At 42.6% G+C, this 24,806-nt stretch overlaps 1 protein-coding gene across 3 annotated transcripts in view; it reads left to right on the top strand.

Annotated features, from left to right (window-relative positions):
• LOC136876365 (sodium-independent sulfate anion transporter) overlaps window positions 1-24,806 on the top strand; it is an 812,595-nt gene that overhangs the window by 688,617 nt on the left and 99,172 nt on the right. For all 3 annotated transcript variants that reach the window (XM_067150255.2, XM_067150256.2, XM_068228403.1), the window contains one exon: window positions 23,184-23,814. In XM_067150255.2, coding sequence (XP_067006356.1) covers window positions 23,592-23,814 — 223 coding nt within the window. In that variant the 5' untranslated portion in view covers window positions 23,184-23,591. The remainder of the gene's footprint in view (window positions 1-23,183; window positions 23,815-24,806) is intronic.

Here is a 24,806-nt window from a genome sequence, read left to right as displayed (position 1 = left end):
AAACAATTCCCCTCTCACAGTCACATTTTCTTAGACCATAAAAACAGAATATTCCCTCATTTACTTGCTAACTATTCTACGTGCAAGTGATCCGCAATGGAGTTTTAAGACACTGCTAAGGGCAAGTCGTACAGTATGTACCTATATATTTGAAATCAGAAGCGAAGAAAGCTGATTTACAGATATCAAGAATCAGGAGCGTACGCAGAATTTATTTTCGGTGGGGGAGGGATATTAAGATTTGAGGACCTCTAATGATAAAGTTATTGTCTTTATATCCCACTAACTACTTTTACGGTTTGCGGAGATGCCGAAGTGCCGGAATTTAGTCCCACAGAAGTTCTTTTCATCATCATCATCATCATCATCATCATCATCATCATCATCTGTTTACCCTCCAGGTTCGGCTTTTCCCTCGGACTCAGCGAGGGATCCCACCTCTACCGCCTCAAGGGCAGTGTCCTGGAGCTTCAGACTCTTGGTCGGGGATACAACTGGGGAGAATGACCAGTACCTCGCCCAGGCGGCCTCACCTGCTATACTGAACAGGGGGCCTTGTGGAGGGATGGGAAGATTGGAAGGGATAGACAAGGAAGAGGGAAGGAAGCGGTCGTGGCCTTAAGTTAGGTACCATCCCGTCATTCGCCTGGAGGAGAAGTGGGAAACCACGGAAAACCACTTCGAGGATGGCTGAGGTGGGAATCGAACCCACCTCTACTCAGTTGACCTCCCGAGGCTGAGTGGACCCCGTTCCAGCCCTCGTACCACTTTTCAAATTTTCGTGGCAGAGCCGGGAATCGAACCCGGACGTCCGGGGGTGGCAGCTAATCACGCTAACCACTACACCACAGAGGCGGACAGAAGTTCTTTTACGTTCCAATAAATCTATCGACACGAGGCTGACGTATTTGAGCACCTTCAAATACCGCCAGACTGAGCCAGGATCGAACCTGCCTACTGGGGGCTAGAAGACCAGAGCCTCAACCGTCTGAGCCACTAAGCCTGACTGAGGACTTCTATGAAATAATGTTGGGTGCATATTGAGAAATTAGAAATATTAAATTAAAACTTTCAAAATAACGCAGTTAAATTAAGACACATTTGTATTGATGTAGATGATTACAATAGCAGACGTCTCCTGAATTTTTTGGCCAGCTCATGGATTTTTTCTTTTGTCACATGTTCTTCTTTATGTATATACAAAATATCCAACACATTCAATCTTTCCTGTGCAGTCATATTCTGAAAATAACCGTTTCAATATTTCAAAGATGAAAAAGAGCGTTCTGGTGTGGCGGTAGGGGCTGCTTGGCTGAGACGGTAAAGGCGTGCTGGGTTCGTCCAGAAGGACGTGGGTTCGAATCCCCGTTAGGAAGTCGAAAAATTTAAGAAACGATATTTCCACTTCCGGAGGTCCACATAGCCCTTCAGCGAAGCAACTCAATGTTGAAAACATCCTAGGGATATGCACTACGAATTTTAGGTAAATAAAAGATAATAAGGTATGATAATATATTCTTTATTTATTCCTAAAAATTATAATCCTTTTCTTAACCACTCTACCCCATCAAGTGCCGAGGTTAACAATGGTGGAAGCCTTTACCTTCCACCCCTCCAAGGGCCTTCATGGCCTGTACGGAGATGACTTTGCTTTTGCTTTTGTTGTGGCAGTGGTTACTAGTAGGACAGCAAACAGTTTCAGTAGGCCTACTTGATGTCTTGTTGAGAAAATATCACTTTCGCAAAATGTTAAGTACAGAAATGAAGTCCATTGGTTCTGGATGATTGCTTTCAGAAGAAAAATTTACATATATTTATTTATATTTTTAATGGAAGTACCAACACATTGTTGGCAAATACGTAGTTGAAATTAAAAACAAAACAAGGAGCTACCTAAAAACTTAATTTACACGTTTGCCACAATTAAACACAAGTTCTAAACTTCAAAATTTCGAGGGGTGCCCCCAATCCCCCCCCCCTCTCGATACGCCCCTGCAAGAATGGATTTGAACCTTTAAGGAGTGAAGAGGAAGAGAAAATATCAGTGGCTGAACAAAAGGATTAAAAGAAGTGCAGTGAAAAGGTGATGTCAAGACATTTTTAAAAATCATGAACTTCATTTTTTCTTAAAATGGATTACGTCTCATTAAGACTATTATGATAAAAGCTGTTAGGAGTAATTAAGCCGTTAATTCTATTTATTATAAATAGATTCAAAAATGATAATAATGAAAAATATCATCATCATCATCATCTGTTTACCCTCCAGGTTCGGTTTTTCCCTCGGACTTAGCGAGGGATCCCACCTCTACCGCCTCAAGGGCAGTGTCCTGGAGCTTCAGACTCTTGGTCGGGGGATACAACTGGGGAGTATGACCAGTACCTCGCCCAGGCGGCCTCACCTGCTAAGCTGAACAGGGGCCTTGTGGAGGGATGGGAAGATTGGAAGGGATAGGCAAGGAAGAGGGAAGGAAGCGGCCGTGGCCTTAAGTTAGGTACCATCCCGGCATTCGCCTGGAGGAGAAGTGGGAAACCACGGAAAACCACTTCCAGGATAGCTGAGGTGGGAATCGAACCCACCTCTACTCAGTTGACCTCCCGAGGCTGAGTGGACCCCGTTCCAGCCCTCATAACACTTTTCAAATTTCGTGGCAGAGCCGGGAATCGAACCCGGACCTCCGGGGGTGGCAGCTAATCACGCTAACCACTACACCACAGAGGCGGCAATGAAAAATATGACTGGGCAATTAAAAGACTGCTGATGGGATTTGGGTGGGAATTAAGACCGAGTACGGTTATTCGAGGCCATGATTTCTGTGGGTTGTCGTGACGAATGGTGCAGATAGAACTATCTCATAACTGAGGTTCCTAGTTATGGAAGGGCTTATAGCGCCAACTCTTTCCAGGTACTCCCCCAATGAGGGAATTGCATGAACCTTTTCTGACAACATAGCAGCCTTCCTCTGCCAGTACCGGCAATCAAACCCGGGTCTCCGAGGACGACCTAGGCAGACATTAAGGGGATCAAAAATGAGGACAGGAACAAACTCTCCAACTCGCAATTTTCATCCATTTTCAAGTGGGCCAAGTTGGCGACGTCTGCGGTCCAAATGCTTCCGTGACGTCATGTTGTCAGAGCCCAGGTGTCACTCCTTTGGTTAACAAATCCACAGTTCTAGCCCTTCAGCGAAGCAACTCAATGTTGAAAACATCCTAGGGATATGCATTACGAAGTTTAGGTAAATAAAAGATAATAAAGTATGATAATATATTCTTTATTTATTCCTAAAAATTACAATCCTTTCCTTAATCATCGTTATCCGGTTGATTAGATTAGTAGTTTTTTTTTTTTATACCACTACGAGCGCTAATATGAGTCAATGCAGAGTTTCACTTAAGCCCTTCTAACTACATTCGGTGTGGATATCTTTCAAAAAATCAAGAAACGCCTGAGGGTATTGAACCAAGGAACACATTACAGAAAGAATTATGTAAAGAAGTTACTTTGGCTAGGATTTGAATCAAAGGAAAACGAGTGAAGAAACCAGCTATTTCGTGCTGTTTTATCAGGAACTGCATTTAGGCCGGAAGCGATCTTCGAAATTTTTAAGTTTTTCAAGTTTGATAGAGCTATCCAGGACTCACAATTTGAATCCTTTTCGGGCCCTTTATCCCTTCGGCTTTCGGAACAATTGAGGAAATTGCTTAATTTTACGTTTTTCGTGGTATGTCTAAAAAATGTTTTCGACATTAAAACCACATTTTTCTGACAACATAGCAGCCCTCCTCTGCCAGTACCGGCAATCAAACCCGGGTCTCCGAAGACGACGGAGGTAGACATAAAGGGGATCAAAAATGAGGACAGGAACAAACTCTCCAACTCTCTTTTACTGTACGAATAAAATACTTTCTTCACCAAACAGAAAAACCTGATAAATTATGGCAAATCTCTCCAGTTAGTCTAACTCTGGGTGTTAGACAATTCCTGTCACAACCTGTGATTATTGATCGATAGTTTTAGTGGCACTATTAGCATCTGGTGATCGCAGACTTCAGAACGTTAGCACCGTACAACATTTTGGTGGTAAACTTAAGTAATAACCTACCTTATAGGTGGATGGGTTCCATCTTGATCCAAATTTTTAGACATCCACCTTTTATCACTGAATCTTGGGCTAAAAACTATTGTAAACAAAACAGACAGGTTTTCTCATGGATTTAAGTCTTCCTCTATCACATTAGTGCTAGAATAATGTTTGTAATCATTTGCGCCCCATGTCCCTGCTCTTCTGTGTCAAATCACACCTGCCCAGACATTTCAACATTTCGGAGCAACCTGGCCGAGCACCAGCTCAAGTAAACTGATTGTCTTGGAGGAGACGTGAACAGAGATTTCACTGTTCATATTATATTCCCTATAACCACCGAAAACTATTTCGTTCGATGTGGAATAATCGGAGATTTCAATGCTCATGTATTTTACCTCGATCACTACGAACTATTGTAGTCAGAGTGAAAGCATACGACACTTCGGATGTTGTAACTACCATGGCTAACAGCCAGTAGAATGATACTGAATAAACAGAGACATATATACTCATGTATTTTACTAACATCATTGCAGTAGGAAAAAAAATCGCTGAATGGAACGAAAAAGGTACAAATAGAACTACTGTGTAGCTGTGGTATAACTGGCCGGTATCGTGAATTAGGCAAATGGTCACAGGCTTGTAAAGTCGTGAGTTCGAAGCAGGCATCAACCATGCCCTTGGATCTGCGGAGCGAATAATCAGCTAGAATAGGCGGAAGTTCTTTATCTGATCACCCTTTTCCGATTGGATTAATGTCTCGACCGGTAGTAGTGGCTCACCAAGGTCTCGTGGCTGTTCGCGGCATGCTGACTGGAGGAAACAAGGTGTCAGAATAAATTATTAACATTGAAACTTAAACAGAAGAATATCACTACCATACTGATGCTAAGGAATGAAGTAAAAGTTTGGTATGACTTCAGTATTATCCTTCCGGTGGGAATATATAACTTAGGATGCCAAATCTTATAAATCTTACCTCTATGACATATGAGAGAGAGAAGTGTTCACTGCCACTGATAAGAATCCACGAAAACGCTCTAAATAAAAATTTTATAGTAGAATCCTAGTACCATAAATTGTCACTTCAGGCTCAAGTGTATAAGAGTAGACTTTTCAGGCAAAATTCTGGCATACCAGCGTCTCTGTTAGTTGAAGAGCCAGCAACCTGCTGTAGTCGTCGATACGGAGGACAAGGTAAAGAGTGCGGATGACCGGAAGTAAGATTGTAGAGATGCGATGCAGTCAACAACTAGGAAATTTCCGTAGCACATTGGTTGATCTGTTAGGAAGTGAAATGGCCTACTTTCGCCGGAGCGACCAAGAGGAGCATTCAGGCCAACTGTCTGCCTTGACGGCGATCGGACAGAGGACGGTGTGACTGTGTTACTGTGGTGTTTAATTTAGGGTCTGTCAACTTGTCACAGGGCTTCAGCTCACCGTCCTTAGCACCCTCCAACATCCACCAAAGCCCACACGTGCTGTCCTATCGGACTTCGTAATCACCTGACGACGACTGCAGATTTTAAGTTCGTGGTGTTTTGTTCCTCAAAATAATAAATTTGGAAATCATCCATTCAGTCAAACGTCCGACTCATTGGCTGAATGGTCAGCATTGAAGCCTACGGTTCAGAGATTACCGTTTTCAACTCCTGGCCGTAATCGAATCTGATTAATACTTCTGACCCGGGGACTGGGCGTTTGTGTTTGTACCAACACTCTCCTCTTCATATTCAGACAACACACTACACTACCAACCACCACAGAAACACGCAATAGTGATTACATCCCTCCATACAGGGATGGCGTCAGGAAGGGCATCCAATCGACAACGTTTTTGGTTATGTGAATTACTACATGCCAGCCCCGTGGTGTAGGGGTTCTATTCCCGGCCAGGTCAAGGATTTTTACCTGGACCTGAGGGCTGGTTCGAGGTCCACTCAGCCTACGTGATTAGAATTGAGGAGCTATCTAACGGTGAGATAGCGGCCCCAGTCTAGAAAGCCAAGAATAACGACCGAGGGTATTCGTTGTGCTGACCAAACGACACCTCGTAATCTGCAGGCCTTCGGGCTGAGCAGTGGTCGCTTGGTAGGCCAAGGCCCTTCAAGGGCTGTAGTGCCATGGGGTTTGGTTTGGAATTACTACATTGTATTCTAGACATAATAAATAAATCTTTATTCATTGTTATTCAACACTTGAACGAGAATGTCGGCAAGCTATCAGCAGAATGAAGTGCAAAGCAAATGGAAGATCAGTTTGCAGGTGCACAGCTAGGTACCAAGGTCAGTAAGAAATGTGGTGCTGTGTTATGACCGCTACACCATTTGATAACACTTCTCATTTTGCAATTATCTGCCCGATTTGCTAATGGCGGTGCTTGAGGCCTTACTTGTACCACGCTCCACATCTCGTCTTTCCGGCCCGATCTCACTCGTTAATCTCCATCTCAGCCAACAATATTAGCTTACGTTTTCGTGGTCATCATCTCCGTATACTGAGAGGGTGATCACTAGGGCCCGGATGTTTTATGCAGTAATAGGTTAGAACGCAAACTTACTGAAGCGAGTAATAAGTAGAGTCTACCCGCACAACGGTAATGCTATGCGGTTTGCATAAACATTAGGGGTTCGGCCCATCAGAACCCCTAGAATTTATGTTACTCCCACTACATTACGTTAGAGCGGGCTAGTCGACATTTAGTGCTAAGTAATTTTGTTACTAAATAATTTTGTTAGTAGGAAATGTCCACGAGCCCGCTCTAACGTAATGTAGTGGGAGTAACATAAATTCGAGGGGTTCTAATGGGCCGAATCCCTAATGTTTATGCAATCCTCCTAGCACTACCGTCGTGCGGGTAGACTGTACTTATTACTCGCTTCAGTAAGTTTGCATTCTAACATATGACTGCATAAACATCCGGGCCTCAGTGATCATCTTCGAAATATCACTCACCGGGTGTTTAAGTGCGGCCAAACCTCCTGTAGAATGACCGAGACCAGGGTGCACACAAAGTCCGTATATCCCAATATTCAATTAAATTAAAGGAAATTAAACTGACATGATATAAAAGTACCGTATATAAACTAATTATATATTTATTTCTACTTACGTCTTACATCTTAGAAATCTAAAACATTCGTATGTGTCGCTTCATGGTCTCTGCACAATTGAATACGCCACCATGTTCCGATGCTCATATTAAACAAAATCCTTGGGGGGGTCACTGTCTGGAAAGCTTCGCACACCGCGTTTTTCAGATCATCAGTTCCAACATACCACTGCTTTCTCACCTGCTCCTTGAGAGTGCGTTATCGGGTGTTGTTAGATCAGGGCTCCTTGGTGTCCATGGAAGATGAGCTGGGTCATTGTCCAATCCTCGACCGATCCAGCGATTCCCAAAAACTACGTTAAGACGTTGTCGAACAGCCCCTGCGAAGTGAGCCGGCGCCCCGTCATTGAAACGAAACAACGTCTAAATATTCCTGCATTTTACATATACGGGATGAGCCAGTCATTAATAGTCTGGAGATAACTGTTATGATTAACAGAACGATAAAAAAATATGGGCCAAACAGATCCGTTTGTGTCATTCCGGCCCAGATCATGACGTGAGGTGGGTTTCGCTCGTTTCCTTGAAACAATTTTGGATTTTCTTTCCCTCAAAAGTAAACACTGCGACTGCGGGAGCTGTGATAAATCGCACATTGGTCAGTGGTGAACATGACTTCTGCCTTCTGAGTCATTGTTTGGAATTGTTGCAGCATCCGACCACAAGCATCAACACGTCTCTCCAAATCATCATCTGATAATTCATTGACACCTCATTTTCGGATCCACTTTGATGTGTTTCCTCATGGTTGACTCCGGTATCCCCACATGTTTCCGTATAGATTTGACCGGAGATTGTTCGATATATTTTTCCACATCACCACAAAGTTCAAGTCTGGTGGATGGTCTTCCACTTCTCAGCGCGTAGCGAACACTGTCCGTTAAAAAGACTTCTTTTTCCACGCTAACAGCATACTCTTTGTCGGCGCTGCTTTAACAAACAGCGCAACGAAATCGTCCCTTATATTTTTAATTGATTTGTCACTAATTTTACGCTCATTAATCCACACAGCGGCCAGCAAACGTTCCTCAATCGTATAATCACTTGTATCAGCCATTCTTTCAATGTATTGGCACCAACTGCTGTCCACAATCGAAGTCGATTATTATGGGTAACTGACAATAGAAATAAATAAATAATGCATAAGAATATACGAACTTTGTGCGCACTCTATAGAATGTGAAACCTCTTTTGATAATACATATCAGTCGAGAACAGTGGCTGCTCGTGAAGTTGCATGGTGGTGAAGGTTCACTTTTATAACTTAAAAACATTACGACCTTAGTATAATATTTTTTCCATGGATTTTGACGTGTTCCGAGATAAACATAAAGTAAGTACAAAATAAATACTCAACCTAAGCCAAAAATGTGAAAGTCGTTGATGTTACAGCTGAATATTTGTAGAATATTTCTGAGCCTTGAATACTTTATAAAGCGATTTACCTTTACCAGATTGGTCTTGAGAAATGTTCATAAACGAAAGAGGCCTATGCAAAACGTTAACTTCAGTTTGCTTTTCTAATGGAAGACATGAAAAGTTAGGTTCCTGTTTTCCGCCATTACGAACACACGTTTTAAGTTGTTACTGTTACAAACACCCGTACAATATATTCGCAATGATGCCGGTTTTCAAGAGCAAAATAGAAATTTGCACCACAGGAAAGCAATCTTGTAACTTTACTTTTGTGCCGCTGGTTCCACGCAGGGTTGGAGAGAGGAAGGTAATGTGAGTGTGAGAGAGAAGGATAGTGTAACAGTGAAGGGTAATATTGTAACAGAGATGGGAAGTATATGAACCATAACTTTCAGTGGTTTCTTCTGTATTTTATAAAACACGTTTTCCCTGTAGGCCTATCTCTTAACACTTGTTTCCATCCTAGGGCTATTTCAGAAGCTTTCCAGGGTTTACTCGGCGAATGAACCGCCCAGCTAGGGTGGCTAGAACTCCCTAACGCTCCGAGAAAGCCAAATAACCAGTAGTATCCTTCCCACTTTTAGTCTTAGAAAGTAATAAACAGCGTTAGAAGTTCAGTGAATTATTGAACCTAATGATATCGAGAATCAAACCCAAACTAACTGACAAGAAAGCGACAGTACTAATCTGACGAAGACGGCCATCGATAGTTGTTTATGAGATCCTCGGAGTTCATTTTCTTTCCCTCCCTTGCTTTCTGGAAAAAACTCCGTTTCTTTGGAATCTTTAAGTTAGAAGCAGTGACTATGTGACTTTTAAACCAGGACGGGCCAAGCACATGGGGCTGAGGGCACATTGAAGTAATTATACGACGTAAAGCCCCTAGCAAAAAAATAATAATAATAATACCCTTACTGTCGGCAGCCCTGAAGGTAGTTTTCCATGGTTTCCGTTTTCACACCAGGCAATTAAGGCCCTTAATTAAGGCCACGGCCGCTTCCTTCCCACTCCTAGCCCTTTCCTATCCCATCATCGCCATAAGACCTCTCTATGTCGGTGCGACGTAAAACAAATTCTAAAATAATAATAATAATAATAATAATAATAATAATAATAATAATAATAATAATAATAATAATAATAATAATAATACGTAAATTCGTATCCTCGTCCCGAGGTGGTGCAGCTCTTTTTTTAGGCACGCCCCCAATGGAGATGAGCTGCATGTATCATTTTAACCGAGGACGGCAGTTTATAGTGCTAATCGTTACGCTACGGAGGCTAACGTAACAATTATATAATTTAGTAAACTAGGGTGCGTGCATTTATATGTTTATTCCCTATTCTTCCGGCAGACAAATTTATTTATCATCCTCTGACTGAAACCTGGTACTCCTACAATGTACAGTACTCCTGATGCTCAGATAATACAGTTAGCGCTCTAAGTCTTTCCTATACCGAGCTCGATGGCTGCAGTCCCTTAAGTGCGGCCAGTATTCAGTATTCAGGAGATAGTGGGTTCGAACCCCACTGTCGGCAGCCCTGAATATGGTTTTCCGTGGTTTTCCATTTTCACACCAAGCAAATTCTGGGGCTGTACCTTAATTAAGACCACGGACGCTTCCTTCCCACTCCTAGCCCTTTCCTGTCCCATCGTCGCCGTAAGACCTATCTGTGTCGGTGCGACGTAAAGCAACTTGCAAAACAAAAAGTCTTTCCTGAAGAATAGAATTGCATAGGAATGTACTGATTCGATTCAGGGTGACAAAGCATTGTTCTGCTTCAGTAGCAGCCAGTCGTGATTCACCAACCTGTAAAAAACAGGGCTAATAAAGGTCCGCCTGTCAATACAATTGATTGTACGATATTAGTATATAATAAATAAATAAATAAATTAGCCGTGTGAATCCTCTAAGGGCTATGGCCTTCTGCAATGCAGGGACAGTGTTCAGTTTAACTCATCAGGTGAGCAGGTCCTGAAGAGCACTATTATATTGGTTAAATCCTAGTTTGTTTCATGAGAACGTATTACTGCACATTGTACACTTGTGTAGTCTCACCCCCGAGCGGATATAATTTTGTGTTTTGAGATCAACAATTCGCGAAAACGCACTGTTACATTATTGACACGTGTACACTTTTTTCCCGGAGAGGGTTTAGGTTCCTTCCTGGATACTGCTTACTAATTTAAATAATACTACCACCGTGCATGTTTAATAATAGAACACATCACTCAGTATGGTCAATTCGCCGATGCCGTTAGCTGTACAGGGTGTTTCGGAGATAAGTCCGAATAATCATGAATGTTCCGCAGTTCGTAAAATATATATTTAAATATTGAACGGTTAATCCGAGGCAGGATCTTACTAGAGTGCGATGTTTGTGAGATAGGTAGTTGCTTCGTTTGCCCCTCAGCTTATTCCACCTTCCATACCATGCTTCAGGCAGTATTCATGCGTAAGTTGTAAGAAGCAATTCTAATTACATCACTGCACTGCAGTTTCAGGTAGTATGCATAAGTAAGTTGTATGAAAAAGGTCTACTTAAAAAAAGCGAACACCGAGCTCGATAGCTGCAGTCGCTTAAGTGCGGCCAGTATCCAGTATTCGGGAGATAGTAGGTTCGAACCCCACTATCGGCAGTTCTGAAGATGGTTTTCCGTGGTTTCCCATTTTCATACCAGGTAAATGCTGGGGCTGTACCTCAATTAAGGCCACGGCCGCTTCCTTCCCACTGCTAGTCCTTTCCTGTCCCATAGTCGCCATAAGACCTATCTGTTTCGGTGCGACGTAAAGCAAGTAGCAAAAAAAAAAAAAAGCGAACGTTTCACACTGGAAAAATATTGTAATGTATGCCAGCAAAGCTCTAGGGCGTTCATCATTAAATACTACCTGTGCTACAAACATCAAATATTCAACATTTTTATTTTTGAAATAGGACATTATTTTGACGTCATGTGTATTTGATTTCATCTCCCAAACACTTTTAGTCAAAAGATATAAAGTTAGCAATGTTTTATTCTTGAAGGTTTTGTAAACCCATTACAATATCTGTATTTTTACCACAGCTATCATGAAAACTATTTGCTAACTGTCATGACAACTCATACAGAACACCCACACTATTTGTGCCGCAGCCGCAATAAGTCCATGCCATTCTAGTTAATGCAGATGTTCAGCCACACTGATTTAAAATAAATATAAATTGCTAACGAAAAATTACACTCATGTCCATAAATTAAAGGATCTTCGAGATCCATCAAAAATATAGGACACAGCGATAATATGTGAGCTAAAATGTACCCTAGCAATAATCTGACTCGTGATACTAATAGAAAACCGGACATGGACAGTGGGTTGCACTGCCAGTGTATGGTGTCCCTCCTCCGGTGGCATACAGGACATCAATACGAAGTGTGATGACCTCGCATGGCAATACAGGCTGGACAATGGCTCCCCATACTCTGGATCAGGCCGTCCGGCATGATCTGCAGTAACACATCCCATTGCTAGACAAGTGTTCTTTGGAGGTCAACAGTGGTCCTTGGTGGCGGTGTTACGGCTGCATTCCTTCGGCCTAGTGCGTCCGGAAATGTTCAATTGGATTAAAGTCAGAGAAGAGAGTTGGCCACGCTAGACGCGCGATGTCCTAATTTTGCAAGTACTCGACCATCAGGCCAGCCCTGTGTGGGCGGGCATTATCATCCATCAGACGGAACCCAGGTCCATATGCATTACAAAAAATTAACACATACTGTTTACAGGATGTCATCCCTATAGACGGCACCTGTCAAAGTTACCCCAGGAAACACATACGGTGGCGTACGTGCTCCTAACATGATACCTCCCCAGACGAGGGAACACCGGAGCCGCCATTTCGGTCCCTTTCTACAATATTGAAAGGGTTGTAACGGGTCCCAGGGGCGCGCCATGTAAACAGACGGTGATAATCACTCTCGAGGATAAACTGTGACTCATCCGTGAACAGGACACTACCCTACTGTTCCTGGGTCTAGTCACGGTGGGCAAGACACCACGAGGTACCTTTGTGTAAAGAGAATGTATATGGCGGGTCGTCGAGCATACAGAGCAATCTATCGAAGCCGACGATACACAGTCTGAGGAGAGACGTGTGACCAAGAGGCTGCAGCGAGGTCTCTAGATAATGTAAGTTCTGTGGTGGTTGGACGTCTGTGGGCACTTAAGGCAAGATAACGATCCTGACGCTGGATTTTGTCCTTGCCCGTACTAATTTTGAACGTTTCCTCCCTCCTGGAATCTTCTCCGCAGCCGCGAAATAAAGCCACGGGCGACACTGAACTCCCGGCCCACCTTGCGCCGACTGTGGCCGGCCTCTAATCTGCCGGTAATCCGGCTACGTGTTATATCATCCAAATGTGTAGCATTTGAGGTTTTCATGGCCAGCGTTATGAACTTCTTATCCATCGAAGTTATTCGGAACCCTTGAAGATGCCGAACGCAGTCTTCAGTGAAACGTCGGTACTATCACATGCTCCTAGACCTACAATCCCGGAAAATACAGACATTGTTCATCCAAATGTGTTCGCTGTAACATCCTCCTTCCCTAGGACTCGAATACTGTGTGCCAAACGCCCACAACACGCAGTGAGACGTCTACCCATACGGACTGTTCCAGGCATACTAATCGGTCACGTACTAAGAGTGCTATGTACGTTGTCACGTGTTAATGTGTAGCCCTGCCACATTTTAGTCCGCTCATTACCGTGGATCTCGAAGATCGCTTAACTTATGGACATGAGTGTGTTTACACTATATATACCTGTAATTAAGCAAATAGATCCCAAATAGGGAGATATTGAGGGGGACATGTCCCCACACCCCACTAACGGCGCCCTTGATCAGTTGATCTGGAATTCTTTCTCTGTTTCTTTCTTAATCCGTTTACCCTCCAGGGTTGGTTTTTCCCTCGGACTCAGCGAGGGATCCCACCTCTACCGCCTCAAGGACAGTGTCCTGGACACGTTGGGTCGTGGGATACAGATGGAAGATCTTTTCTTATATTAACACCTAAGTATTTACAATGATCTCCATGAGGTGCTCTCATCCCATCTACACAGTAATTAAAAAGAGTCCTCTTGGTAAAACTTACAACCTAACTTTTCATCCCGCTTGTCGTCATACCATTGTCTGCTGTCCGTCTCACAGCACTGCCGAACTCCTTTTGTAGTCAGTATATTTGGGGACAAAACATGACGGCCTCAGTTCCTGAAAGCGAGCTGGAAGCCAGTGGTCAATCATGCCCTGCACCCTGCTGAGTTAACGAGTTGTAAGTGATCCTTGTTTGTTTTGGAGAGGCTGCCAAACCACTTTCTTCCTCACTCTCTGTAGTATTTACCCTTTCTTCGGGTAGAGTGCAGTAGCCGATTTGGCAACTCTGGGTGCAGTAGAGGTAGTAAATCCTATAAGTCGCTAACAGACACCGAGCTTCCGCTGGAAAGTAGTGGTGTGAGCCGAGGTCGTTATGATTTGTCCCCAACTATAGCATTCATTATTCACCATTTATGGGTACTGCTAGCTCACTGCATTTGCTTTGTTACACCTTGCTTTGATTTTTCCTTGTTGTACTACCTGCCACTCCTACTGATCCACCCTTCCTCTTAGTTAGCTTTCTAACTGGCATTACTTTAGTCTTAAAAATGCTAATTTTCGTACCATACACGCTGCACCTCCATTCTAAGATCCAAGACATTACATTGCAGCCTTTCTGCACAACCTGCCATTAAGGCCACGTCGTCGGTATAGGCCAAACTGGTTATTACCCTTCCACCTAACTGAATCCCTCCCTGTCATTTTATATCATTCAGTAGATTATCCATGTAAACTGCAGACAATTTGAGTGAAAGAGAGTTGTCATTTCGAATTCCTGAAATTACTTCAACTGTTTCTGCTAACAGTTCTCACAGTTGTCAGTAGCAAGGCCTTACCCAGAATTTTTTTTCGGAGGGGGTTAGGATTGGGGGGTCCAAAAAACAAACGCTATAGTGCTGGTAACAAATATTTCTTTTACTTTCAAACAGATTTTACAGAAAAAAAAGTTTTAAATAGTTTTAGAACAGTATATTTTACAGCAGCTCAAAGGTTATTGTAGGAAGGTAAATTCATAGCGGTCTGGTGGCCAGAACACGCTTTAACACGTGCGTGCAGTGCAACACGAAGAGTTCTGTCATCTGTTTAAAAATGGAGGTAACAATATATTTCACTGTAGGTATTAAAAATATTTAGAGGTTTTATTCGTCCGCCTCTGTGGTGTAGTGGTTAGTGTGATTAGTTGCCACCCCCGGAGGCCCGGGTTCGATTCCCGCCTCTGCCACGAAATTTTAAAAGTGGTACGAGGGCTGGAACGGGGTCCACTCAGTCTCAGGAAGTCAACTGAGTAAAGGTGGGTTCGATTCCCACCTCATCCATTCTGGAAGTGGTTTTCCGTGGTTTCCCTCTTCTCCTCCAGGCAAATGCCGGGATGGTACCTAACTTAAGGCCACGGCCGCTTCCTCCCCTCTTCCTTGTCTATCCCTCCCAATCTTCCTATTACCCATCAGGGCCCCTGTTCAGCATACAGGCGAGGCCGCCTGGGCGAGGTACTGGTCATCCTCCCTAGTTGTATCCGCGGCCCAATGTCACTCTCCAGGACACTGTCCTCGAGGAGGTAGAGGTGGGATCCCTCGCTGAGTCTGAGGGGAAAATAAACCCTGGATGATAAGAAGAAGAAGAAAATTTATGTTTTCAGTAAATTTGTTAGCTAAATTCGTAGAGGAACACTTAAATATGGCGCAGGTTTTATTGGTTGAACTCATTTGTTTATTTTGCAATTGCTTGTTTTTTTATAATATTTCTAATTTATTGTCGGCTGTTTCAAAACCCGTATATGCTGTTTACATTTGTCAAGTTCACTTCTATTTGCCGGCCCCGTAGTGTAGGGGTAGCGTGCCTGCCTCTTACCTCGAGGTCCCGGGTTCGTTTCCCGGTCAGGTCAGGGATTTTTACCTGTATCTGAGGGCTGTTTCGAGATCCACTCAGCCTACGTGATTACAATTGAGGAGCTATCTGACGGTGAGATGACGACCATGGTCTAGGAAGCCAAGAATAACGACCGTGAGGATTCGTCGTGCTGACCACACTGCACCGCATAATCTGTAGTCCTTCGGGCTGAGCAGCGGTCGCTTGGTAGGCCATGGCCTTTCGAAGCTGTTGCGCATTGGGGTTTTTCACTTCTATTTCGGAACGGGGTTGAATCCCCTAACCTTCCACCTGGTTATGGCCTTGGTCAGTGGTAATGCCTTTGATTGTCAGCAATAGCTTATCCACCCTTCTTTCATAACTCCTCAATATGACCAACATCTTTTCCATTTATACCCAGCCATGCTCTTCTCCAGGGCAATAAAACACAACCATATTTATACTTTCTTAACCCTCATTTTGTTTTCTGTGGCTTTCGTGGTTGCTTCCGAACTAAGTACTCGTGCAATTCCAGCGAATTTCAAATATTTTACGAGGACACTGCCCTCCGCTGACCCCTCACCCTTCGCGTATTTCCGGCCATTGAATAGCCATACAAGGTAAGTTCCATTGCACCGCGAATGATGCAGTGATTGCTACTTGACCCATGTAGAGTGCAGCACGGCTTAGTCCCGAAGAACAAATTGTTTCCTGCACTGGTACAGTACACTCGGTGCAGATTATTCTGTGCATGTTGGGTGACAGTCATTATCTTGATTACGACGACTGCTGCAGCTTTGGATTAAATTAATTAATTTATGATTAACGACTCTCTATTCTGTGATAAGCAATCAAAAGCTAATCGGAATGGCCAGTAAGGGTCACCATTTTTATGGACACTTATAACATGTCGGGGCACTTAAAATAATGTGCCGTGAGATTTTCTTCCAAATACCACCGGAAACATTTGTGACACTTAAAACTTCTGCATAACAAAAGTTATAGAAGTACAATTTCCTATCATTTGTGTCTCATACGCTTTTATCACACGGGCTGAGATAACAGAGATATTCATTAATATTGTCCTTGTAAATTTGACGCCATTCTAACTGGGATATAAAATCGTCTAGTGTTCACTAAATAAATACATTCATTTGGATGAAAACCAGTGTGATTTCAGACCACAGAGGGGCTGTCAGGATCAGATTTTCAGTATGTGCCAGGTAACTGAAAAATGGTATGGGAGGAATAGACAGTTGCGGTATATTTATGTTTCGTAGATCTAGAGAAGACATATGACAGAGTACCGAAGGAAAAGATATTCGCCGTACTGGGGGACTGTGGGTTTCAGGGTACCTAGATTATTAAAAGCAATCAAAGGCATTTATGTTGACAATTGGGTTGCAGTGAGGAACTGATCGTAAAATGAATTCTTGGTTCAAGGTGCTTACAGGGTTTAGACAAGGCTGTAATCTTTCACCTCGGTTGTTCATAGTTTACATGGTTCATCTACTGAAAGGTATAAAGTGGCAGGGAGGGATTTAGTTAGGTGGATATGTAGTAAGCAGTTTGACCCATGTCTTGTGCATTTCCTTAAGTCATAAGTTGTTTCAGGTGTACTCAGGATCAATCGGTATTCGAATCTCGACTGTCCAAGTGAAATGGCCGCAGCTAAGCTGTTGTATCAATCACTCCTCCAAAAAGGGTTACTTTTCATGCCAGTAAATTTACTGACATGGGCCGATCATTTAGAAACTAGGGTTCGATCTGTCAGTCTTGAATATAGGGAACGAATTCCAAACCGATTGAGCTACGCAGCCACTCGGAATAAAATAGAAATATGGAACACTGTCTAGCCACTGAGAGCATTGATAAATAACGTTGGATTAGACGAGGTTGGATTAGGAAAGCCGATAGGAAAAGATGTCAAAAGTAGCTAGGATCAGCTTCGACTCGACGGTTACCTCACACTATTCATGAATCCAGAGAGGGTACGGCTAGTTCTTGTTGTTGACTTCTATGTTAAATGATAGCGAGCAATGGTCATTTACCGTCAGCAGACTAGCCAGTGTTGACTGGAAGGTATAAATTATTTTGCTAAGAGGATTATAATTTATTATAGTCTAATGATTTAGGGCAAAGCTCATGGTAGTCTTTCTGAGATAGATATGGCATCCACGCATTCATTAGAAGTAGAGTAGTGTTGGGGGCTGTGATCCAGGATGGAGCCACAATTGCCACCTGGGCGGTGCAGATCAGCGATGATTGATTGATGATTGATCACCCATATAACTATCTACCATATCACCTGAAGAGGTATTTATTACCTGAGTAGACTTCTTTCGTTTCAAAATCTTGAAATAATGATCAAATTACGACGAATAATAGTGAGAAATTATAAGACAGTATCTAGCCTATATGTTGTTGGGAAATGTTTAATGCAATATTTTCTGGTAAGTACTGGGGAGGGTTGGCACGGTAATAATAATAATAATAATAATAATAATAATAATAATAATAATAATAATAATAATAATAATAATAATAATAATAATAATAATAACACCGAACGAGTGGCTGAGCAATTTGGTCACGTAGCTGTCAGCTCGCATTCGTAAGATAATGGGTTCGAACCACTCTATCATCAGCCTTGAAGAGGGTTTTCCGTAGTTTCCCATTTTTACACCAGGCAAGTACTGGGGTAGTACCTTAACCAAGGACATGTTCGATTCCTTCCCATATCTAGCCCTTTCCTATTCCATCGTCGTCGTAAGATTATCCGCGTCAGCGCGACGTAAGGCAAATTGTAAAAAAGATTGATTGATTGATTGATTGATTGATTGATTGATTGATTGATTGATTGATTGATTGATTGATTGATTGATTGATTGATTGATTGATTGATTGATTGATTGATTGACGTATCTTCAGTTAGTGTGTATTTTGAGAGATTGCGTGGTGTTCCGTTGGATTTCTCCTAGAAAATAACGACGTGGAGTGTCGTATATCTTTTTCTTCTTTATCTGTTTGCCCTCCAGGGTCGGTTTTTCCCTCGGACTCAGCGAGGGATCCCACCGATACCGCCTCAAGGGCAGTGTCCTGGAGCTTCAGACTCTGGGCCGGGATACAACTGGGGAGGATGACCAGTACCTCGCCCAAGTGGCCTCACCTGCTATGCTGAACAGGGGCCTTGCGGGGGAATGGGAAGATTGGAAGATATAGACAAGGAAGAGAGAAGGAAGTGGTCGTTGCCTGAAGTTAGGTACCATCCCGGCATTCGCCTGGAGGAGAAGTGGGAAACCGCGGGAAATCACTTTCAGGTTGGCTGATGTGGAAATGGAACCCACCTCTACTCAGTTGACCTCCCGAGGCTGAGTGGACCCCGTTCCAGCCCTCGTACCACTTTTAAAATTTCGTGACAGAGCCAGGAATCGAACCCGCGCTTCCGGAGGTGGCAGCTAATCACACTAACCACTACACCACAGAGGCGAACAGTGTCGTATTTAAGAAATTTAAAATGCCACCGATCTCATCCAAGATAGAACATATGATCCTGAGCACAGGAGGATGACTGATGGAGGAGTGCCGTACACACTACACTGTGATAGTGACAGCTTGTTCTGTGCCTCGCAGTTAATCTAAGGGAACAGGAAGAAGTGAATTAGCCAAGCCCGAGAGTGAAACTCGGGATGATCCCGGAGTGACATTTCCACCTGGAAATTCATGGGTATGAGGAAAGTCATCCAGCCTAAAACCTGGACAATGGCTAAAATGAGTCACTTTTCCGCAGCCAACAATAAATGATGTGTTTTTCTTTTCAAACAGCTATTTCCCATTAAGATAGTTACGATGCTGTTCACAGTTTCGTGATAAAACGTGTAGATTCCTGTAGCCTAACATTCTTAGTTTACATGGATAATTTACTGAAAGGTAGGCTATAAGGTGTCACGGAGGGATTGTGTTAGTTTTGGCCTATGACGACACTACAGAAAGCTTGTAATCTACTATCTTAGAACATGAAATTGGGTGCAATGAATATCATATGAAAATTAGCATTTCTAAGACTAAAGAGATATCACTAGGGAGAAAACACAAAAGGATTGAATATCAGGTTGGAATACAAAATTGCAACAGGGAGATAATTTCAAGTATTATGGTTGTGTATTCTCCCAATATGGTAGCATAGTAAGATTGAATGAAAGTGCAGCAAGGCTAATACAGTTAACACGCAGTTGCGATCAAAGATATTATGTAAGAAAGAAAACAGCTCCCGGACGAAACTATCTTTACATCGATCTGTTTTCAGACCGACTTTGTTGTACAGGAGTGAAAGCCGGGTGGACTCAGAATATCTTATTCATAAGTTAGAAGTAACAAAGATGAAAGCAGCGAGAATGATTGCTGGTGCAAATAGTTGGGAACAATGGCAAAAGGGTGCTCGGAATAAGGAGATAAAGGCTAAGTTAGGAATAAACTCGATGGATGAAGCTGCAGGTGGATATACCAGCTTCGGTGGTGGAGTCATGTGAGGCGAATGGAGGAGGATAAACAAACAGAGGATTGTGGAGGTGTTCACTTAAAATATAGAGACTTGCAAACTGAACGCTGAAATGCTTAATAGTCTATTATAAAGATGTGTGTATTGTTGGTTACCATTTTCACAAATACCCGACTTAGATCAGGGTAACTAAAATCAACTCGCGTAGAGGTGTTCTGGCACACCGCAAATGGAGGTGAGCAGCTTTTGACCACATACCAGTCTGGCAGCACTGGGAATGGAACCCAGGTCTCCGAGTATGGAAGCTACGGAGGCGTACAATGGTAACTAAAGACAACCAGACCTATGAATATTAATAACATCCGTCCATGTTGCGGTGCGGTATCAAGATTTTGATCAGCTGTTTGCGGTCCACAGTGAGAAATTCGTCATGCTGTGATGTGGAAGCATGGAAAGAAGATAAGGACAATGACGAATTCCAATAAATACATTCTGAATTGATGGAGAGTAGGAATATGACAAATAGGGCTATCTTTGCTGTTGTGGTTTACCCTAAAGTCAGGGGCGTAGCCAAGGAGAAGTTACTGGGGGTGAGACTCCCCCCCCCCCCCTCCCAAATGGAATTTTTACAAAATAAAATAAACAGGAACTGACAATAAACAGATGAAAGTCGACTGATGGGTTGGCACTTTTGAACATTGACAGAGACATAATTGTAAAACCAACAGATCTCTTGAATCTTTTTTCTAAGAAGCCCCGAAAGTTGGATTTTAGTTTGTAATCTGAACATATCATTCGCTGTAAAACTGCTCTTGTTCTTGTTCTGTATGTTGATGTAAGATTTTGTAGTGTACCGGTACTGCAATCTGAATAGGCCTATCAACATAATTTACCTGTATCAGTGATATAATGATACTCATGCATGCGCGCACGACATATGCACAAGCAGCACAAGCGCCATTATGTTCCATCATCATTTTAATGTCCGGCTCCATGGCTAAATGGTTAGCGTGCTGACCTTTGGTCACAGGGGTCCCGGGTTCGATTCCCAGCAGGGTCGAGAATTTTAACCATAATTGTTGTCTTCATCATCATTTCGTCCTCATCACGACACGCAGATCCCCTACTGGCGTCAATTTAAAAAAAGACCTGCACCTGGCGAGCTGAACCCGTCCTGGGATCTCCCGGCACTAGAAGCCATACGCCATTTTCATTCTTATCATTTTAATTATAACCCCCCCTATCGGTCGACCTTGACTATGCTACTGCCTTAAGTACAGTTAAGACAGTACAGTAGTAGTTAAGACAGTTATGAAAAATGACGAAAGTTAAGCTTATTCTGATTGCATTTGTTTCAAGTTTTAGTACTCTACACAAAATGTTTGTTTAAAATAGTTTTTGAAAATTAATGTACAGGACATTTTTCATGACCGTTCGGGATTAAAGACTCGCCTTTTAAAAGTTGTGCAATATGAAGGTAAACATTTTCGGGAGACAGTGGGTTCGAACCCCACTGTCGACAGACCTGAAGATGGTTTTGCGTGATTTCCCATTTTCATATCAAGCGAACTGTACCTTAATGAAGGCCACGGCCGCTTCCTTCCACTCCTAGCTCCTTCCTTATCCCATCGCCGCCATAAGACCTATCTGTGTCGATGCGATGTAAAGCATTTTTTTTAAAAGAGAGAAACTTTAATATTAATCAGATTGACATCTACAAATAGCACCCATAATTTCCATTTGCCGTGTTTGAACATATTTTTAATGAAATAAGCCTGTATCAAGCCAATTCACACAATAGATCCATTGGTAAAAATGAAATGGGCGTATGGCTTTTAGTGCCGGGAGTGTCCGAAGACATGTTCAGCAAAACATCAGGTAGTCATATCGACTGCAGGATAATGTGGTCCATTCTTACGAGTGTGTTTCCCCCTCCCCTACCCAGTTTTATATCCTCGCCAATCACTTTCCTGTTGCTCAGTGTTTTGATTTGACGCCCGTAGGCATCTGCGCGTCGTAATGAGGATGAAATGATGATGAAGAAGACACATACACCCAGCCCCCGTGCCAGAGAAATTAACCAATGATGGTTAAAATTCCCGACTCTGCCGGGAATCGAACCCGGGACCCCTGTGACCAAAGGCCAGCACGCTAACCATTTAGCCACAGAGCCGGACAGAGCCACTGGTATTGATATAATACAAGTAAATATATTCTGTTTTTCTACCAGTCGTAACGTCCCTATTAGGGAACCACCAAACTAGATAGCTGCAGTCTCGTAAGTGCGGCCAGTATCCAGTATTCGGGAGATAGTGGGTTCAAACTCCACTGTCGGCAACCCTGGAGATGGTTTACCGTAGTTTCCCATTTTCACCTTAATTAAAGCCGCGGCCGCTTCGTTCCCACTTATAGCCCTTTCCCGTCCTATCCTCGCCATGTCGGTGCGACGCACTGTAAATCAACTTGTAAAATAATAATAATAATAATAATAATAATAATAATAATAATAATAATAACGGAACCGCGACTATACTCTAGTGAGCGTAGAATACGATGTGGGAATTCGAAGTCAGCGCTGTGTATGTTACCGAACTGAACGTCTCGGGCTCAACTGTAAGACTAACCTACAGAACAAGTTGCACTGCATTGTATCTTATGAGTTTCCGTAATGGTAAAATTTAGGCTCTGTGATTGCAAAACATCAGGTAGTCATATCGACTGCAGGATAATATGGTCCATTCTTACGAGTGTGTTTCCCCCTCCCCTACCCAGTTTTCTTTCCTCGCCAATCACTTTCCTGTTGCTCCTCTTCGAAGGTATTTCTCCTGACCAATCTGGAGTGTGACTGGCTGGATCACATGTATTATTTTGCATTTTCCTTATTCCAGGAGGTGGGGATTTTCTATAAAATTACCCCATACGCTCAAATGTATTGTTGACGCACGCAAATACTTACTGCGGCGCGCATGCGCAGCGTTGACTGGAGTGTTTATCGTAGCAATCCCGTGTTTATATGCAGCCAGTCACCTGCTGAGTAGCGGAGCGGTAACATGACTGTGTGACAAACGGACTTACCTTGCATTTCTCTTCCGCAGATCGCACGACAGCGCTGGAGCAACGGAGGGGACACTCTACACGTCAAGGCTTCTCCGAGATCTTGCTTCAAACAGTGAATTGTTTCTTAGTGTTGGTGAATTAATATCTCCAAAATGAAGTGTCAACAACTCCTGGGCCGCGATTCACGAGAATAAGTAAAAGAAGTGTTTTTTAGAGCAAATACATTTTGTGTAAAAGCAGTCTGGAAAGTGAACCGTTTCTTTTAAATCGGGAGGTATACGAAAAGTAAATTCATTTTAATTCAATACATAACACAAATTTTGTTTTCAGGAAGTGTTACAAGGAGTGACACATTTCGAACTTTTCATTAGGCAATTATCATATAGGTTCGTCTGTTTAATGACAGTATAAGTCAAGTGTGTGTGGTGTTTTCTCAAAGTGACTTCATGACGAAGTACAAGATGAAGAACGAACTCCGTAGTGGTAGTGAAGTGACCCTAACTTCTTACGTTGGAGGAGATATGTCCTCATCGACGTTCGACGTCTTAGGACTCTCAGAGTTGACCAGTGTGGACAACTTAGTCAAAAACAATAACAATGAACTTAACAGTGGTAACAACTTCAATCACCAAAGAACGTGGAGTGCGATGAACGGACAAACCACAAATAGTGAGTAGAACATTTATTACATTTACATTTACACCTGATGTATCCCCAAGCTTGTGAATATTATGTAAGTTTATCATCCTCTGTGTGCATTTTATATAAGACCTTTGGGCTGTGTCTAATTTCTAATATTACTGTAGTGTATACCTAATTTAAATGTGGTATAAAATGTATCCCATCAGTAGGCTTAACTTTCTCTATAATCACTGGGCGGATATTTGTTATCTAGTGGCAGCCAAACTCGCGGCAAAGTATCAAACCTACAGACCGACATCTGCCTTCCTTGGGACAATTCTGAGTTTAGGGAGTCTCACCTCGGACTTCATGACCAGGGTCGCTGCCTTTCGAATGAAATAGGCCCTCGGCCTTATCAAGGCTGCGTCAACCCCGTTCTGGACTAACATACCAAGGGCAAATATTTAGGCAGAGTGAGGAAACGAACCCTATAACACGTAGGGAGTAGTTTAGATTCACTAAATGAAAATGACGATCACTTCAGCGTAAAATAGCAATAATATATTTCTACCATATGGCATTTCTTATTGAATATCATAATTCAGAGGAAATTGATTAATGTAAAAATGTCCAGTAATCTAGCAAGACCTCTTTTGTGCTTATTCTAGATAATTTTACTTCTGTCATTATTTTGATCTAAAATATAGTGTGAAAGGAAGGCGCATTCTTACTTCGGAATTTGTCGAGAAGCGTGCTCAAGACTCTGCCTTTGATAGAATGTTCAAAGATATTTCGCGAGAAAACTGAAGTAATACTTCCTTATGGTTTAAAGAAGGAAAACAGGATGCATTTTTAATTAGAATTTTGCATATACCAAGAAAATCATGTAATATATACATCTATCAAAAGAAAAACAATGCCTTTAAAATTATTGCTAAAATAGTAATTCATTGTTCGAAAAACAATTAATGCAATTTGTGTATTAACATGAAAACTTGTTCGCTGTCTATGAAACACGTTTACGGACACGGAGAAAAGGA

The sequence above is a fragment of the Anabrus simplex genome, chromosome 6, assembly GCF_040414725.1.
Source record: "Anabrus simplex isolate iqAnaSimp1 chromosome 6, ASM4041472v1, whole genome shotgun sequence".
Taxonomy (NCBI): Eukaryota; Metazoa; Arthropoda; class Insecta; order Orthoptera; family Tettigoniidae; genus Anabrus; species Anabrus simplex.
This window is presented reverse-complemented; position numbering and strand designations above follow the sequence as displayed.